This window comes from Nerophis lumbriciformis, linkage group LG03 (genome assembly GCF_033978685.3).
Source record: "Nerophis lumbriciformis linkage group LG03, RoL_Nlum_v2.1, whole genome shotgun sequence".
In the NCBI taxonomy this organism is placed as follows: domain Eukaryota; kingdom Metazoa; phylum Chordata; class Actinopteri; order Syngnathiformes; family Syngnathidae; genus Nerophis; species Nerophis lumbriciformis.
This window is the reverse complement of record NC_084550.2, coordinates 55,052,501-55,068,432: the sequence shown is the minus strand read 5'-3', so window position 1 is coordinate 55,068,432 and position 15,932 is coordinate 55,052,501. Positions and strand designations below refer to the sequence as shown.

At 40.2% G+C, this 15,932-nt stretch overlaps 1 protein-coding gene across 2 annotated transcripts in view; it reads right to left on the bottom strand.

The window, feature by feature from the left end:
* Positions 1–1,474: 1,474 nt before the first annotated feature.
* The window catches only part of cbfa2t2 (CBFA2/RUNX1 partner transcriptional co-repressor 2), a 162,216-nt gene continuing 147,758 nt past the window's right edge, over positions 1,475–15,932 (bottom strand). For both annotated transcript variants that reach the window (XM_061939605.2, XM_061939613.2), the window contains 5 exons: positions 12,046–12,131; positions 8,753–8,939; positions 5,648–5,716; positions 5,383–5,573; positions 1,475–2,831 (listed from right to left, as the gene is read on the bottom strand). In XM_061939605.2, the coding sequence (XP_061795589.1) occupies positions 2,526–2,831; positions 5,383–5,573; positions 5,648–5,716; positions 8,753–8,939; positions 12,046–12,131 (839 nt within the window). In that variant the 3' untranslated portion in view covers positions 1,475–2,525. The remainder of the gene's footprint in view (positions 2,832–5,382; positions 5,574–5,647; positions 5,717–8,752; positions 8,940–12,045; positions 12,132–15,932) is intronic.

The window sequence follows — 15,932 nt, the reverse complement described above, 5'->3', positions numbered from 1 at the left end:
TTTCCTAGTCACTGCTTGACGAAGACTTGGATTTGAACCTAGTACCCTTTGATTGGGAACTAGCTGCTTTAACCATTCAGCTATCCTTGGACAGTTGAAGAGCAGATTTCGGGCCCCAGTGACATATTTAAATGAGAACCTGTCTCAGTAAACTACAATGGAGGTGAAACAAAACATTCACTCTTCTGACTGAACGGGCTTCTTACCCAGTACCCCTTGGTTCCCAGTTCCCAGTGTTAACCACTCAGCTATCCTGGGCCTTAATTAATGACAGATTTCGGGCCCCATTGCCATTTTAAATTGGGACCCTGTCTCAGTAAACTATCAAAGAGATGCGATTAAACACTAACTCCTCCAACTAGAGTTTTGTAAGTTACCAATCAGTCCTATCGACTCCAAAGAAGTTGCACACTATTTTCCAACAACAACAACATACCAACTGTTAATCATCTCTATTTGGAGCATCTCAGATATACATAAATGAATGCTGAGCTTAGCTTTACTTTAAAAAACTAATATGACACACATTAACTGCATCAAATCACTACACATGATTCTATAACAATATTTAGATAAACATTTTAGGATTAAAATATATATCCACCAAGCAAGGCGTCAATCAGTCTTTACTGAACTGCAATTGCAAGGCCAAATTAATGAATGGTTGTGTAATGCTGCCATCTAGTGTTCACTATGTGCCCTGCACCTAAGGGAACATGCATGTGTGGTACAGGAGACTGAACTCTCGTTTATCACCGGTTAAAGCCTTCCGGTCCCGAAGCAAATATCCGCGAATTTGAAATTATAAACCGAATGTGTGTTTTTTTTTAAATTATAGCTAGAGCAGAAAAACCCGTCCATGACCTTCTAAATACGCATCTTAACATTAGTACAGCCCCGTAGACATGAAATAACACACACAAGTCACTTTCAAACTTATTAAATCCAATGAGAGTCACGCGGCCAATCAGTGGCCACGATACTTAATGGCATGCTCTGATTGGCCAATACGACTGTCGTAATAATAATTTATATTAATAATTTAAGAACTACAATTATTATTACGACAGAAACACGTCATAGTCGTCGATGACGTGTCTTTCTATTGGAACATTTTCATTTCCGCCCACTTCCGTTTTTTTTTCTTCTTCTGCGCCCTCCTTGCTGTGAGTGCATGAAACTTTGTGGCGTCACACTGCTCCCTTGTGGTCATTTTTTTGTACCACACCTCCCCGAAACAACAACTTTCCCTTTTTTTCAGCCAGTTTAGTTCATAGCTTTGGATGATTACAGTTCGATTGTTTTCATCCATTAATGTAAAGGAATTCAAAAACAAACCAGAATTGATGGCAGTAACTCTTATTTTTTATTTCGTACTTTACGTCAAGACAACTTCCTGTCATGTGACTCGTACCAAAACGGACAAACAGGGTTAAAACAAAAAATACTCTTTCTTACAACAGAAGACACGCAATGTGTGTGTAGCTTTTTTTAATAAAAGATCATTTAAGCTGTAAGGAAAAAACAAAATCTCCTGAGGTTTCTCCACTTTATGATGATGTCCATTCGCTACCACGTGACCAAGTGCTTAAACTGAAACCAAAATGAAATAAAAACATGTTTGTTCCACCATAGCAGGAGAGTTTGGTTGAAGGATCCCAAAAGCAGAAATGCATATAGTTAGGGACCACCTTAATGTATCCCACCCAGGCATTTTCTGGCACTCTACCAAAAAAAAAATAATGGTGCTTTGTTTTCTTTTATTAATCTTTATTGATTAAACAAAAAAGTTGACATAAAGTAGAATTGTTTATTTTTTGTGATGTATTCCATAACTGATTGTTTCTCCAAAAAGGGTCGTGCAGTTTGATCTTCATACAGTAGGGAAGGGATTCATATAACCCCTGTCCTAGGTGGAGAGGGGGGGGCATTTTGCAATGCGTTCTGCTGAAAATGACGGAAAGCAACGCTGTGGTCAAAGCTGGAATTGCCAGAAAACACCCTTTTTTAAGATATTTAACACTATCGCCATCAGGCGGCTAAAGTGGGTAGTTCCGCCCTCGCTTCGTCACGTTTCATGTGTCAGGTAGACCGCGACGAACGGGGCCGTTTGAATCCCCTTCCTGCTGTAAATAAAACAAAACACAAAAATGTTGTGGAAAAGTTAGTTTTTTTTGTGGGAATAGGTGTAACTTTGGTGACGTGATACCTGAACGCTTTGTGTTCGTATTGCCTTGCGAAAACACAACATTTCCAGACGTTGTTTGACACAATCGCACACAATTTGGCGAAACGACGAGGTTCGGAATCTGCGGAACAGGAAGCCGCTTCACGGCTGCTTTTATTACACACAATGTCATCATCATCATCTACATTTATACACAAAAGAAAGGAAAAGCTGCTGCTGTACATATTTTTAATCTCTGTAATCTGAGACGGGTCGTCAGCTGCTGGTCCTCTTTCTGCGCCGAGGGCGTGTTGTCCTGACGTGACCCACAAATAGTTCGGCGAGGAGGCAAAACTCCTCAGTGTCCGTTGGTCTCGGGCGCCGAGGCCGGAGTGGAAGGGGTGGACGAGCGGGACGCCGCCTTCTCCGCGCCGGGACTGGACACCGAGGGCGCGCTGTCGGGGGCTTTGATCCCGGCCAAGCCCGCGGGGGACGCCCTGGCGGCGGGGATGGTGGAAACGGGTTTGGGCTGCGCCTGAAGTCCCGGGCTGCAGATGAGGTGATGCCTCTCCCAGTCTTTGTGCTGGCAGAAGGAGCCGCAGTAGCGCGCCGCGTTGCAGCCACTGCACGTCTCGCTGGCTTTGCGGCCGCAATTCCAACAACACTGAGGAGGAGAAGGAGGTTTAAGGCATGTAATACTCTGCTGCCGCCAGCAGAGGCGCTGTTACTACAGTCCCAACTCATTACGTGAGGTTAAACTCCATTCAGGCAGCTTTATTTTATTCAAAAGGAGTTCAGAACATTCAGAGAGGAAAAAAAATTACATATTTTAAAGCAAGAGTGTCAAAGTCATTTTAGACCGGGGGCTAGAGATGCGCGGTTTGCGGACACAACCGCGGAGTCCGCGGATTATCCGCGGGTCGGGCGGTTGAAATAAAAAAAATTAGATTTTATCCGCGGGTCGGGTCGGGCGGTTGAAATTAAAAAGAATTAGATTTTAAATAGATTCAGGCGGGTGGCAGTTAAACCAATTCGGAAATATATATACATAGTTAAATGTTGTTACCCACATACGAAAAACGAGCAGGCACCTGCAGCATATGCCACAACAGAAGAAGAAGAAAAAAAGAGATGGCAACGCCGGCAGCAAACGTGGTACGCGACAAACTAAAAAAGGGAATACTAAAGACCAGGGGAAAAAAAGGCCAGAAAAGTTCAGCGTGGACTTGTTTTTATGAGGTTGTAAATCAGGATGATAGTAATGCTGGCTACGTGATTTGCAAGAGCTGCGACGCTGTTTATGTCTACAACAGTCACAAAACCGGGACATCTAACATGGTGCATCACATTTGTGCAAAACCCCGAACCTCCACAAACACCCTGAGCATGAGCAGTTTCGTCCGCCGTGATCCCAGAAGAGTGCCACAGGATGTTAAAACAAGATAGAATGCAGCTGCGCGCTTGGAGGTGCGCTCAGCGCGGCTCCCAGATGATTGCGCACTGGTGTGCGTCTGGGCCGTGACAGCGTGGCATTGAATGTCTCTGCTGCATTGGATCAGTCTCCTTTCTTTAACAGGCAAAAGCTTTATAACCTCACTAATGCCTTGCATCGTCTATATTAGATATATAACAACGGGCGGGTGCGGTTTTGATTAAATGTTAGTTCGGGTGGATGCGGATGGTTGACGACTTTTGTGATACGGTTGCGGATAAAATAATTGCCTATCCGCGCATCTCTACCGGGGGCCACATGGAGAAAAATCTACTCCCAAGTAGGCTGGACTGGTAAAATCACGGCACGATAACTTAAAAATAAAGACAACTTCAGATTGTTTTCTTTATTTAAAAATAGAAACAGCACATTCTGAAAATGTACAAATCATAATGTTGTTGTCTTTTACACTTACATGTTGCGGTTAATAGTATTCTATCTTTATTTGTCGTTATTTATACTTTCTGAATAAATGATGTGATAATGTTCATCAGTCAACTCGTTAATTTTCAATCTATCAAGGTAAAAAAATATATATATCAGAATCAAATTACAAGATGTTATTTAGGTAGTATGTAGGGCTGCAACTAACAACTAATTTGATAATCGATTAATCTGTCGATTATTACTTCAATTAATCGATTAATAATCGGATAAAAGAGACAAACTACATTTCTATCCTTTCCAGTATTTTATTGGGGGAAAAAACAGCATACTGGCACCATACTTATTTTGACTATTGTTTCTCAGCTGTTTGTAAATGTTGCAGTTTATAAATAAAGGTTTATAAAAAAATAATACAAAAAATAAAATAAAGGTACCCTCTGCACATGCGCATAGCATAGATCCAACGAATCGATGACTTAATTAATCGCCAACTATTTTTATAATCGATTTTAATCGATTTCATCAATTAGTTGTTGCAGCCCTAATTGTATGATCATTTTCCTTGACTGGTGCACTTATGTCATGCGGTTAATTTTTTTTACATATGTAGCATCATCTACAAAGATACAAATAATTGCTATTGCGACATCTAGTGGACACATTTAGAACAGCGGTTTCTTTCATTCAAAAATTTCGGCTGATTTTTATAAAGTTAAAGTACCAATGATTGTCACACACACACTAAGGTGTGGCAAAATTATCCTCTGCATTTGACCCATCACCCTTGATCACCCCCTTGGCAGTGAGGGGAGCAGTGAGCAGCAGCAGTGGCCGTGCCCGGGAATAATTTTTGGTGATTTAACCCCCAATTCCAACTCTTGATGCTGAGTAACAAGCAGGGAGGTAATGGGTCCGATTTTTATAGTCTTTGGTATGACTCGGCCGGGGTTTGAACTCACGACCTACCGATCTCAGGGCGGACACTCTAACCACTAGGGGTGCCACCCCTGAAAAAAAACTGGACACGCCATTGGTAATTAGCTTAGCTATTAGCATGCCTTCCTCTTTGTGTGTAACTGGTTTAGCCTCGTCCTCCAGTGATAATGTTACATGATTATGATACTTCAAATGCCGTTCATTTGCAATTTCATATTGAACATTTTGTTTGTTTTATATCATTTCTCAATAATGTTGGAAATGTATGCCTACAGGATTGTCAAAAATGTCATCGTTTTCTAAATATATAAAAAAATGTTTTGTTCTTAGAAATAAGTTTGAGAAAACAGTCTTTAAATAATGAAAGACATTTCAAGCGCAGACGTTTGCATGTTCTCACCTCGCTGGAATCCTCCTGCTCGTTGATGACCAAGATGGCGTCCTCCTGAGCCTTCCTCTTGGCCTCGGCCAGCGTCTTCTCCATCTTGGCGCGCTCCGAGGAGATCATCTCGAAGGCCTTCTGCTCGGCCTCCGCCACCGCCTTCTGCACCTCGTCCATGGCCTGACGCTTCACCTCGTTCACCGCCTCCTCTGCACGCGGACGCAGGCACGGGTCAGGGCAGGAAGTACACGGCGACACGCGGCTGTAAACGTGCGCTCCTTACCGGCTTTCTTCCAGATCTCGTCTGTGACGTACGCCGAGCCGGGTCGCGGGGCCAACTCGCGCTGGGACTCTGTTAAGTAAAGCGGTGTTGGCGTGTGAGTCCTCATTCCACCATCCCTCAAAATAGCACAAGTGACTCTGAACTGTATGCATTATTATTATTATTATTATTATTGCAAGATACACATTTATTTGAATTATTACTTTGTATGTCATTATTTAACTCTAAAATAGTTGTAATGCCCAGACTCTCTGCTGTTATTTGTTCTCGTATTATACCAAAATCATTACATTTGTTTTAATGACCAGTAATGGATTATTTTATATTTAATAATGTAATATTAATGCTAAAAGTCCCAGAATGCATTGCAACCGCTGTTATGTTGATTTGAAGTACTTTTATGAAACATAATTAACAGTGAAAACAACCACTTATTCATGTTATTTGTAATGTAATGTGTCAAAACAAACTAGCTTAGCCACTTGAAGGGGAAAAAAATCTAAGCTGTTAGTGAGTTAGTATCTATTTAGGTTTGTGCTAACTGTAAGGTAAAGCATGCTATCTATATGTGTGCTAACTGTAAGGTAAAGTGTTATCTAGGTTTCTGCTAACTAAGGAAAAATATGGTGCTATTTAGGTTTGAACTAGTTGTAAGGTAAAATACTATGCTATTTAGGTTTGTGCTAACTGTAAGGTAAAGCATGCTATCTATATTTGTGCTAACTGTAAGGTAAAGTGTTATCTAGGTTTCTGCTAACTAAGGTAAAATATGATGCTATTTAGGTTTGAGCTAGTTGTAAGGAAACATACTATGCTATTTAGGTTTGTGCTAACTAAGATAAGTCTGTGCTAGCTGTAAGGCAACGTGTTCTATTTAGGTTTGTGCTAACTGTAAGGTAAAGTATGCTATCTCGGTTTGTGCTAACTGTACGGTAAACTATTATTCTATTTAGGTTTGTGCTAACTGGAAGGTAAACGACTATGCTATTTAGGTTTGTGCTAACTAAGATAAGTCTGTGCTAACTGTAAGGCAACGTGTTCTATTTAGGTTTGTGCTAACTGTAAGGTAAACGACTACGCTATTTAGGTTTGTGCTAACTAAGATAAGTTTGTGCTAACTGTAAGGCAACGTGTTCTATTTAGGTTTGTGCTAACTGTAAGGTAAAGTATGCTATCTCGGTTGGTGCTAACTGCAAGGTAAACTATTATTCTATTTAGGTTTGTGCTAACTGTAAGGTAAACGACTGCTATTTAGGTTTGTGCTAACTGTAAGATAAAATACTATGCTATTTAGGTTTGTGCTAACTGTAAGATAAAGTATGCTTTGCTCAGTTTGTGCTAACTGTAAAGTATGCTATCTAGGTTTGTTCTAACTGCAAGGTAAAGTATGTTATCTAGGTTTGTGCGAACTGTAAGGCAAAGTGTACTATTTAGGTTTGTGCTAACTGTAAGGCAAAGTGTTCTATTTAGGCTTGTGCTAACTGTAAGGCAAAGTATGCTATCTAGGTTTGTGCTCACAGTAAGGTAAAGTATGTTCTCTTGGTTTGTGCTAACTGTAAGGTAAATGATTATGCTATTTAGGTTTGTGTTAACTTTAAGGTAAAATACCATGCTATTTAGGTTTGTGCTAACTGTAAGATGAAGTATGCTTTGCTAAGTTTGTGCTAACTGTAAGGTAAATTCTGCTATCTAGGTTTGTGCTAACTGTAAGGCAAAGTGTTCTATTTAGGTTTCTGCTAACTGTAAGGTAAAGTATGTTATCTAGGTTTGTGCTAACTGTAAACGATTATGCTATTTAGGTTGTTTCTAACTGTAAGGGAAAGTATGTTATTTAGGTTTGTGCGAACTGTAAGGCAAAGTGTTCTATTTTGGTTTGTGCTAACTGTAAGGCAACGTGTTGTTTTAGGTTTGTGCTAACTTTAAGGTAAACTATTATGCTATTTAGGTTTGTGCTAACTGTAAGGTAAAAATGCCATGCTATTTAGTTTTGTGCTAACTGTAAGATGAAGTATGCTTTGCTAAGTTTATGCTAACTGTAAGGTAAAGTATGTTATCTAGGTTTGTGATAACTGTAAACGATTATGCTATTTAGGTTTGTGCTAACTGTAAGGTAAACCATTATGCTATTTATGTTTGTGCTAATTGTAAGATGTATGCTTCGCTAAGTTTGTGCTAACTGCAAGGTAAAGTATGCTATCTAGGTTTGTGCTAACTGTAAAGTATGTTATCTAGGCTTCTGCTAACTGTAAGGTAAACGATCATGCTATTTAGGTTTGTGCTAACTGTAAGGTAAACCATTATGCTATTTAGGTTTGTTGTAACAGTAAGGTAGCATACTATGCTATCTTGATTTGTGTTAATTGTAAGGTAAAGTATATTAGGTTTCTGCTGACTATGGTAAAATACAATGCTAATTTAGGTTTGTGCTAACTGTAAGATAAAGCATGCGATCTAGCTTTGTGACAATATTTGAGAGCGGTGCCTTTCTCCTGTGCTGCTGAGCGTCTCTCTGTCTGCGTTTACAGACAGGCTCTCGTATTTGGGCCAGAAACGCAACAGAATTGTTTGTATGTCGTCGTCTGATGTGAGATCCGACAGCCTCAGAGAGAGGAATGTGTGTTTGGCTTGGACGAGAAGGCGGCCCCTCAAGCTGTGTCAACATTCTGTCCCCTCCTGCCTGCAATTCCAAGTTGCCTCTTGGCCTCTTGTAGGCCACAACTTTAGGTACACCTGCAGTGTCTAATGAGGCAAACGTGGCTTTACAACAATCAAAAATGTTCATATTGCACGGCCAGAGAGGTCTCAAAACAAGGCGGACGGCCTCTTCTCTGCCATGGACAGGTGGGCTTCCCAGCAGGGGGGAATAGAGACCCAGATGGTACTCGTGGCGCATGTTGGCCAGCTCCGCTTCTCTGAGCCAGCAGGACGGCCCTTCTGTGGCCGACATGGTCCAGGCCAGTCCTGGCACCTGTCTGTGACCACAGCATGGACCAGCACGTGTAGTTCTACTATCTTCCACCAGAGGGTGATGTCAGTCTTAAACTGAACTAAAGTACTATATGTAATTCGTCATGCGTATTACATGTAGTAAGAGTGTGTACACACCCGACTCTGCAGAGTGGGGGCTGTGTGTTTTGGAGAAGGGCGTCAGGCCTCCTTTGCGCGCGTCCTCTTGCTCGCTGGAGCGCCGCCTCCAGTAGTTGAGCTCCTCGCGGTCCGACTCCTGGCAACGTCGCAGGACGCTTACCGACCTCCGTGTCTTTTCCACCATGTCCACGATGGAATTCAACACCTGGCGCAGGGGCACATAAATATGCGAATTTAAGCAATGATAGACATTCTGAGTTTGGCTTTTTTTCTCCATTTGCATACGTGCTTAAACAGCTGCACTTTTTTTGACTTCCAATTAGGAATGGGAACAATAATAATTATAATAACACTCTGCAGTCTGAAATCAGCGACATTAGCTACATTCACACTATTCTCATTACTCTGCTGGCAAAGAAACAGGAGTTCAGAACATTCAGAGAAATATTCTTCCATTTAACTACCACTTAAAAAATACTGTATATGCACATACAAACTTATAAATACTAATTGTATTTATATTTTCTTTAAATTCTTCCCTGTTTTGAACCAACTTATATTTTTTCTTGTTTGTTTAATCACTTCTGTTGTTTGTTAAAAGCATTAGTTATATTTAGATTATCATTATCTGATTATTTTTTTCCCCATAAGAAATGTTGCTAAATAGATGAATATAAAAAAAAATGTATGTGTATATATACCGTATTTTTCGGACTATAAGTCGCAGTTTTTTTCATAGTTTGGCCGGGGGTGCGACTTATACTCAGGAGCGACTTATGTGTGAAATTATTAACACATTACCGTAAAATATCAAATAATATTATTTAGCTCATTCACGTAAGAGACTAGACGTATAAGATTTCATGGGATTTAGCGATTAGGAGTGACAGATTGTTTGGTAAACGTATAGCATGTTCTATATGTTATAGTTATTTGAATGACTCTTACCATAATATGTTACGTTGACATACCAGGCACGTTCTCAGTTGGTTATTTATGCCTCATATAACGTACACTTATTCAGCCTGTTGTTCACTATTCTTCTTTTATTTTAAATTGCCTTTCAAATGTCTATTCTTGGTGTTGGGTTTTATCAAATAAATTTCCCCAAAAAATGCGACTTATACTCCAGTGCGACTTATATGTTTTTTTTCTTTCTTTATTGTGCATTTTTGGCCGGTGCGACTTATACTCCGGAGCGACTTATACATGTATGTACAGTATATACATACATATATACATACATATGTATGTGTGTGTGTATATATATATATATATATATATATATATATATGTATATGTGTGTGTATGAAAGAAAGGTGTGTGTGTGTGGGTATATGTATGTATGTGTAAATATATGTATGTGTATATATATATATGAAAGAAAGGTGTGTGTTTGTGTGTGTGTATATAATTATTTGTCGTGTATATAGTAATATTTAATACAGGGGTGTCCAAAGTGTGATTTGCGGCTCAAAACTAGTTTTTTTTCTTGGCCTATGGACACATTCTTTAAAAAAAGTATTCATGTCTCTGATTAGAACATTACACAAAAAATATCTAAAGAAACTAAACATTTATCCATCTATCCATCCATTTTCTACCGCTTGTCCCTTATGGGATTGGTCAAAAATTGGGATCTGAAAACCAAAATACGCTTTACCATACTGTACTTGGAATAGTTTTGGATGGTTTACGTGACTCCTTCATGATAAACATGTGTACCGTATTTTCCGCACTATTAGCCGCACCTAAAAACCACACATTTTCTCAAAAGCTGACAGTGCGCCTTTTAACCCGGTGCGCTTTATATATGGATACATATTAAGATTCATTTTCATAAAGTTTCGATCTCGCAACTTCGGTAAACAGCCGCCATCTTTTTTCCCGGTAGAACAGGAAGCGCTTCTTCTTCTAGGCAAGCAACCGCCAAGGTAAGCACCCGCCCCCATAGAACAGGAAGGGCTTTTTCTTCTACTGTAAGCAACCACCCGCCCGCGTAGAAGAAGAAAAAGCGCGCGGATATCACCGTACGTTTCATTTCCTTTGTGTGTTTACATCTGTAAAGACCACAAAATGGCTCCTACTAATCGTCAGGGATCCGGTTCATGAAAAGACGCAATCTCTCCATCCACACACGGATTACTATTTCACAGCAACTGATATTCTTGTGAAACGCACCGTGGATACAACGGGAGCACGTACGGTGAATATTCGCACCACAGGGAATGAGAAGTCATCCTTCACTGTGGTTCTAGCTTGCCATGCTAATGAAACTTCCACCCATGGTGATATTCAAAAGGAAGACCTTGCCAAAAGAGACCTTTCCAGCCGGCGTCATCATAAAAAGCTAACTCGAAGGGATGGATGAAGAAAAGATGAGCGAGTGGTTAAGGTAAGTTTAAGTTTACGCGAAGAGGCCGGGTGGCTTTTTTCACGCAGCTCTGTCCATGTTGATATACGTATGTTTGTGATTGCACATTTGCGTACATTTTGGGAGTGAACAGAGTTGTTAGAACGCTGGTTTTTAATATATTATTAAAGTTTGACTGACCTATCTGACTGTTTTTTTGACATTCCTTTAGCGCAGTTAGATGCGGCTTACAACACCGGGCGGCTTATAGGTGGACAAAGTTTTGAAATATGCCGTTCATTGAAGGCGCGGCTTTTAACCCAGGGCGCCTTATGGTGCGGAAAATACGGTATACATTTCTTGCAAGATAGGGTAAGTTTTCGAGTGAGGTCAAACTTAAACAGGTTTTATTTGGCAAAGTAATACTAATAATCGTATAGGAATAAAAAATCTACAGTATATTAGCTGTTACACTAACTTGCTTTCTTGCTGTGTTATCACATTACCCATAACACAACGCCATGATTGTTCAGATAGTTTAGCATACATTGATCTACATTATATTAGTATCTTTAATGCACCAACTGTCAATATATGACACCCCTGATTCCATACATTGTATTTTTTATATTGTATTAATCTTTTTCCTGGGCACTTTTTGCTAGGCAGAGTTCGGAGGGCTCAATCAGAAGTGCCCCATAGGCCAAAAAAAAAACTTGTTGCCACGCCTTCTAAACTGTTTTCAATTACAGCGAGAGGTAGATGATTGTTCAAAACAACATTGTGAGGACTATGAGACCTGCTTATGCATGCTGTTTTGAACTTAACATTATCAAAGAAAAAACAACTGGGCCCTTTATCTTCTAGATTGCCGTGTCGTCTCATAGCCAATCAGGGCAGACGTAAACAGCCTCCATCAAGGATGCTAGAAAGTGAAACTAAGACTTTGGTGACTTACATGGTCCAGATGCCTCCATTCATCAGCCCACTCCCTGTCTGTCAGCCTGTGGTCCACTGGCTCCTCGCGGTAGCCCCCGTTAGTGCCTGATCAAAAACGCACAAAAAAGAGCATTAACTTTTAGAAGAAAAAAAGAGTCAAGAGAATACAATTATTTTCTTATTGTACACAAGCATTACATGAAGGTATAGAAAAGCAAGAAAGAATACCAACGCAGATGAAGAGTGGCCTGAAAAAAAATGAGGAAAGGCGGAGGACGTGATGCAAAACAGACTTTCGGCACCCGGAGCCGAGCACATCTGGAAGTCAGCTGTCAACCACACGCACACACTCACACTCCAAATGTCTCCTTTATTTGCACGCTCCCCTTCTGGAGCTCCCAGCATTCCAGTAGGGAGACACTCAGGCTGAATGCAGTGGCTCCCATTTTTAAACACAACCAGCCGCTCTCGACAGTCACCGCCGACTGTTGCCATCATAAAAACACATGCACATGCACGCACACACACACACACACACACGCGCGCACACACACACACACACACACACACACACACACACACACACACACACACACACACACGTTACACATGCACGCACACACAACAAAGACAATTTTCTCAAAGTGAGACACAAACAGCCGACAAGAAGCCACATGCACGCCGAGGCCTGTTGAGAAGAAGAATGACTCTCAAGAAGGCCTCCTGCTTCTCATCAACGCTCATCAGTTCAAAGCTGTGTGTGTGTGTGTGTGTGTGTGTGTGTGTGTGTGTGTGTCCAGTTAAGTGGTGGCAGGCGGGCGGGTTGCAGTGAGACAAGGGACTAGGAGCTTATAAACACCGCACCTTTACCAAGAACATATCCAGGTAAATGTGTGTTATAGTGAGAGCTGACGAGGCAGATATACACCAGAGTGGATCCAACAGCACACTTCTGTTTATAAGCACACACTGATATAATTCAAAAGGCCGCCGCTACACAAACACAAGAGAGCAGCTTTAATTGCGACAGGCGTCAAAGAACCTCCGGGGAGGGGGGGGGCACGTCACCCATAAACAACTCCAAGGACGAAAGGAAGTGAAACTGGAAGAACGTGTAGAGCAGGGGTGTCCAAACTACGGCCCGCCGACGTCTTCAATTTGGCCCGTAAAACTTTTGAGTTAAACAAAGACTTCATTTTAAAAAGAGTGACTTTGATTAAGCAATTTTGTCACCATCTAGTGGACAATGCGAGAATTTATGATCAATTACCTTATATTATGTTCTGAGTAAACCTATGTGCAGCATTTACTAATATGACCCAATGCAAACAACCTTCCCGAGTCATGGTGCAAAAAAAAAAAAAAAAAAAAATCCAACCAACATAAAATCACACAAAACAACCTGCTCACTGAACTCTGTGGATATTATAAAACATGTCCGTGGACCATAAAACATTCTAAATTACACACATTTAAATTAATTACAAAGCATGGTGGGAAAATGCAAAACACTCTACACATTTATCCATGTTTGGGACATTTTAGCTGCTTGATATTTCTGATTGATTACAAAAGTTTACAGATGTCGTCACGGAAGTATACAAGGTAGTAGTCGAACTTTCACATACTCTTAATATCCAATTATATTAATTATTAATTATATATCCATTATAAAATGTTTTTTATATATATATATATATATATATATATATATATATATATATATATATATATATATATATATATAATTTCGGCCCTCTACCACATTTTTTTAGCCCAATGCGGCCCCCAAGTCCAAAAGTTTGGACTCCTCTGATGTAGAGGCTTGTACTTCTTCTGGAAAGTGAAGTTAAGCTAAAAACGTCGTATTCCGATTGGAGATTTGAGGAACAAAGTCTTCAATAGTAATTTTATTAGGTGAATGTCAAAACTCCCACACACCTCTAAATGCAACACTTGGAGAGCAGTTAGCTTTCAATTTTCAATCTGATGAAAAGGCAAAATCACGTGAGACTTCTGTGGAATGTGTGTTCACCAAAAACTATTCCCAGGCGCGGCCAACGCTGCTGCTCACCCTCACCCTCACCATGGGTCAAATGCACAGGATAATCTCACCACACCTAGTGTGTGTGTGATAATCGTTGGTAGTTATATATACATATACATATACATATATATATATATATATATATATATATATATATATATATATATATATATATATATATATATATATATAAATGATAAATGATAAATGGGTTGTACTTGTATAGCGCTTTTCTACCTTCAAGGTACTCAAAGCGCTTTGACACTACTTCCACATTTACCCATTCACACACACATTCACACACTGATGGCGGGAGCTGCCATGCAAGGCGCTAACCAGCAGCCATCAGGAGCAAGGGTGAAGTGTCTTGCTCAGGACACAACGGACATGACGAGGTTGGTACTAGGTGGGGATTGAACCAGGGACCCTCGGGTTGCGCACGGCCACTCTCCATATACATATATATATATATATATACATATATATATATGTATATATATATATATATGTATATATACACGTATATATATATATATATATATACACACATATATATATATATATATGTATGTATATATATATATATATATATACTGTATATGTATATATATATATATATATATATATATATATATATATATATATATATATATATATATATATATATATATATATATATATATATATGTATATATATATACTGTATATGTATATATACAGGTAAAAGCCAGTAAATTAGAATATTTTGAAAAACTTGATTTATTTCAGTAATTGCATTCAAAAGGTGTAACTTGTACATTATATTTATTCATTGCACGCAGACTGATGCATTCAAATGTTTATTTCATTTAATTTTGTTGATTTGAAGTGGCAACAAATGAAAATCCGAAATTCCGTGTGTCACAAAATTAGAATATTACTTAAGGCTAATACAAAAAAGGGATTTTTAGAAATGTTGGCCAACTGAAAAGTATGAAAATGAAAAATATGAGCATGTACAATACTCAATACTTGGTTGGAGCTCCTTTTGCCTCAATTACTGCGTTAATGCGGCGTGGCATGGAGTCGATGAGTTTCTGGCACTGCTCAGGTGTTATGAGAGCCCAGGTTGCTCTGATAGTGGCCTTCAACTCTTCTGCGTTTTTGGGTCTGGCATTCTGCATCTTCCTTTTCACAATACCCCACAGATTTTCTATGGGGCTAAGGTCAGGGGAGTTGGCGGGCCAATTTAGAACAGAAATACCATGGTCCGTAAACCAGGCACGGGTAGATTTTGCGCTGTGTGCAGGCGCCAAGTCCTGTTGGAACTTGAAATCTCCATCTCCATAGAGCAGGTCAGCAGCAGGAAGCATGAAGTGCTCTAAAACTTGCTGGTAGACGGCTGCGTTGACCCTGGATCTCAGGAAACAGAGTGGACCGACACCAGCAGATGACATGGCACCCCAAACCATCACCCAACCATGCAAATTTTGCATTTCCTTTGGAAATCGAGGTCCCAGAGTCTGGAGGAAGACAGGAGAGGCACAGGATCCACGTTGCCTGAAGTCTAGTGTAAAGTTTCCACCATCAGTGATGGTTTGGGGTGCCATGTCATCTGCTGGTGTCGGTCCACTCTGTTTCCTGAGATCCAGGGTCAACGCAGCCATCTACCAGCAAGTTTTAGAGCACTTCATGCTTCCTGCTGCTGACCTGCTCTATGGAGATGGAGATTTCAAGTTCCAACAGGACTTGGCGCCTGCACACAGCGCAAAATCTACCCGTGCCTGGTTTACGGACCATGGTATTTCTGTTCTAAATTGGCCCGCCAACTCCCCTGACCTTAGCCCCATAGAAAATCTGTGGGGTATTGTGAAAAGGAA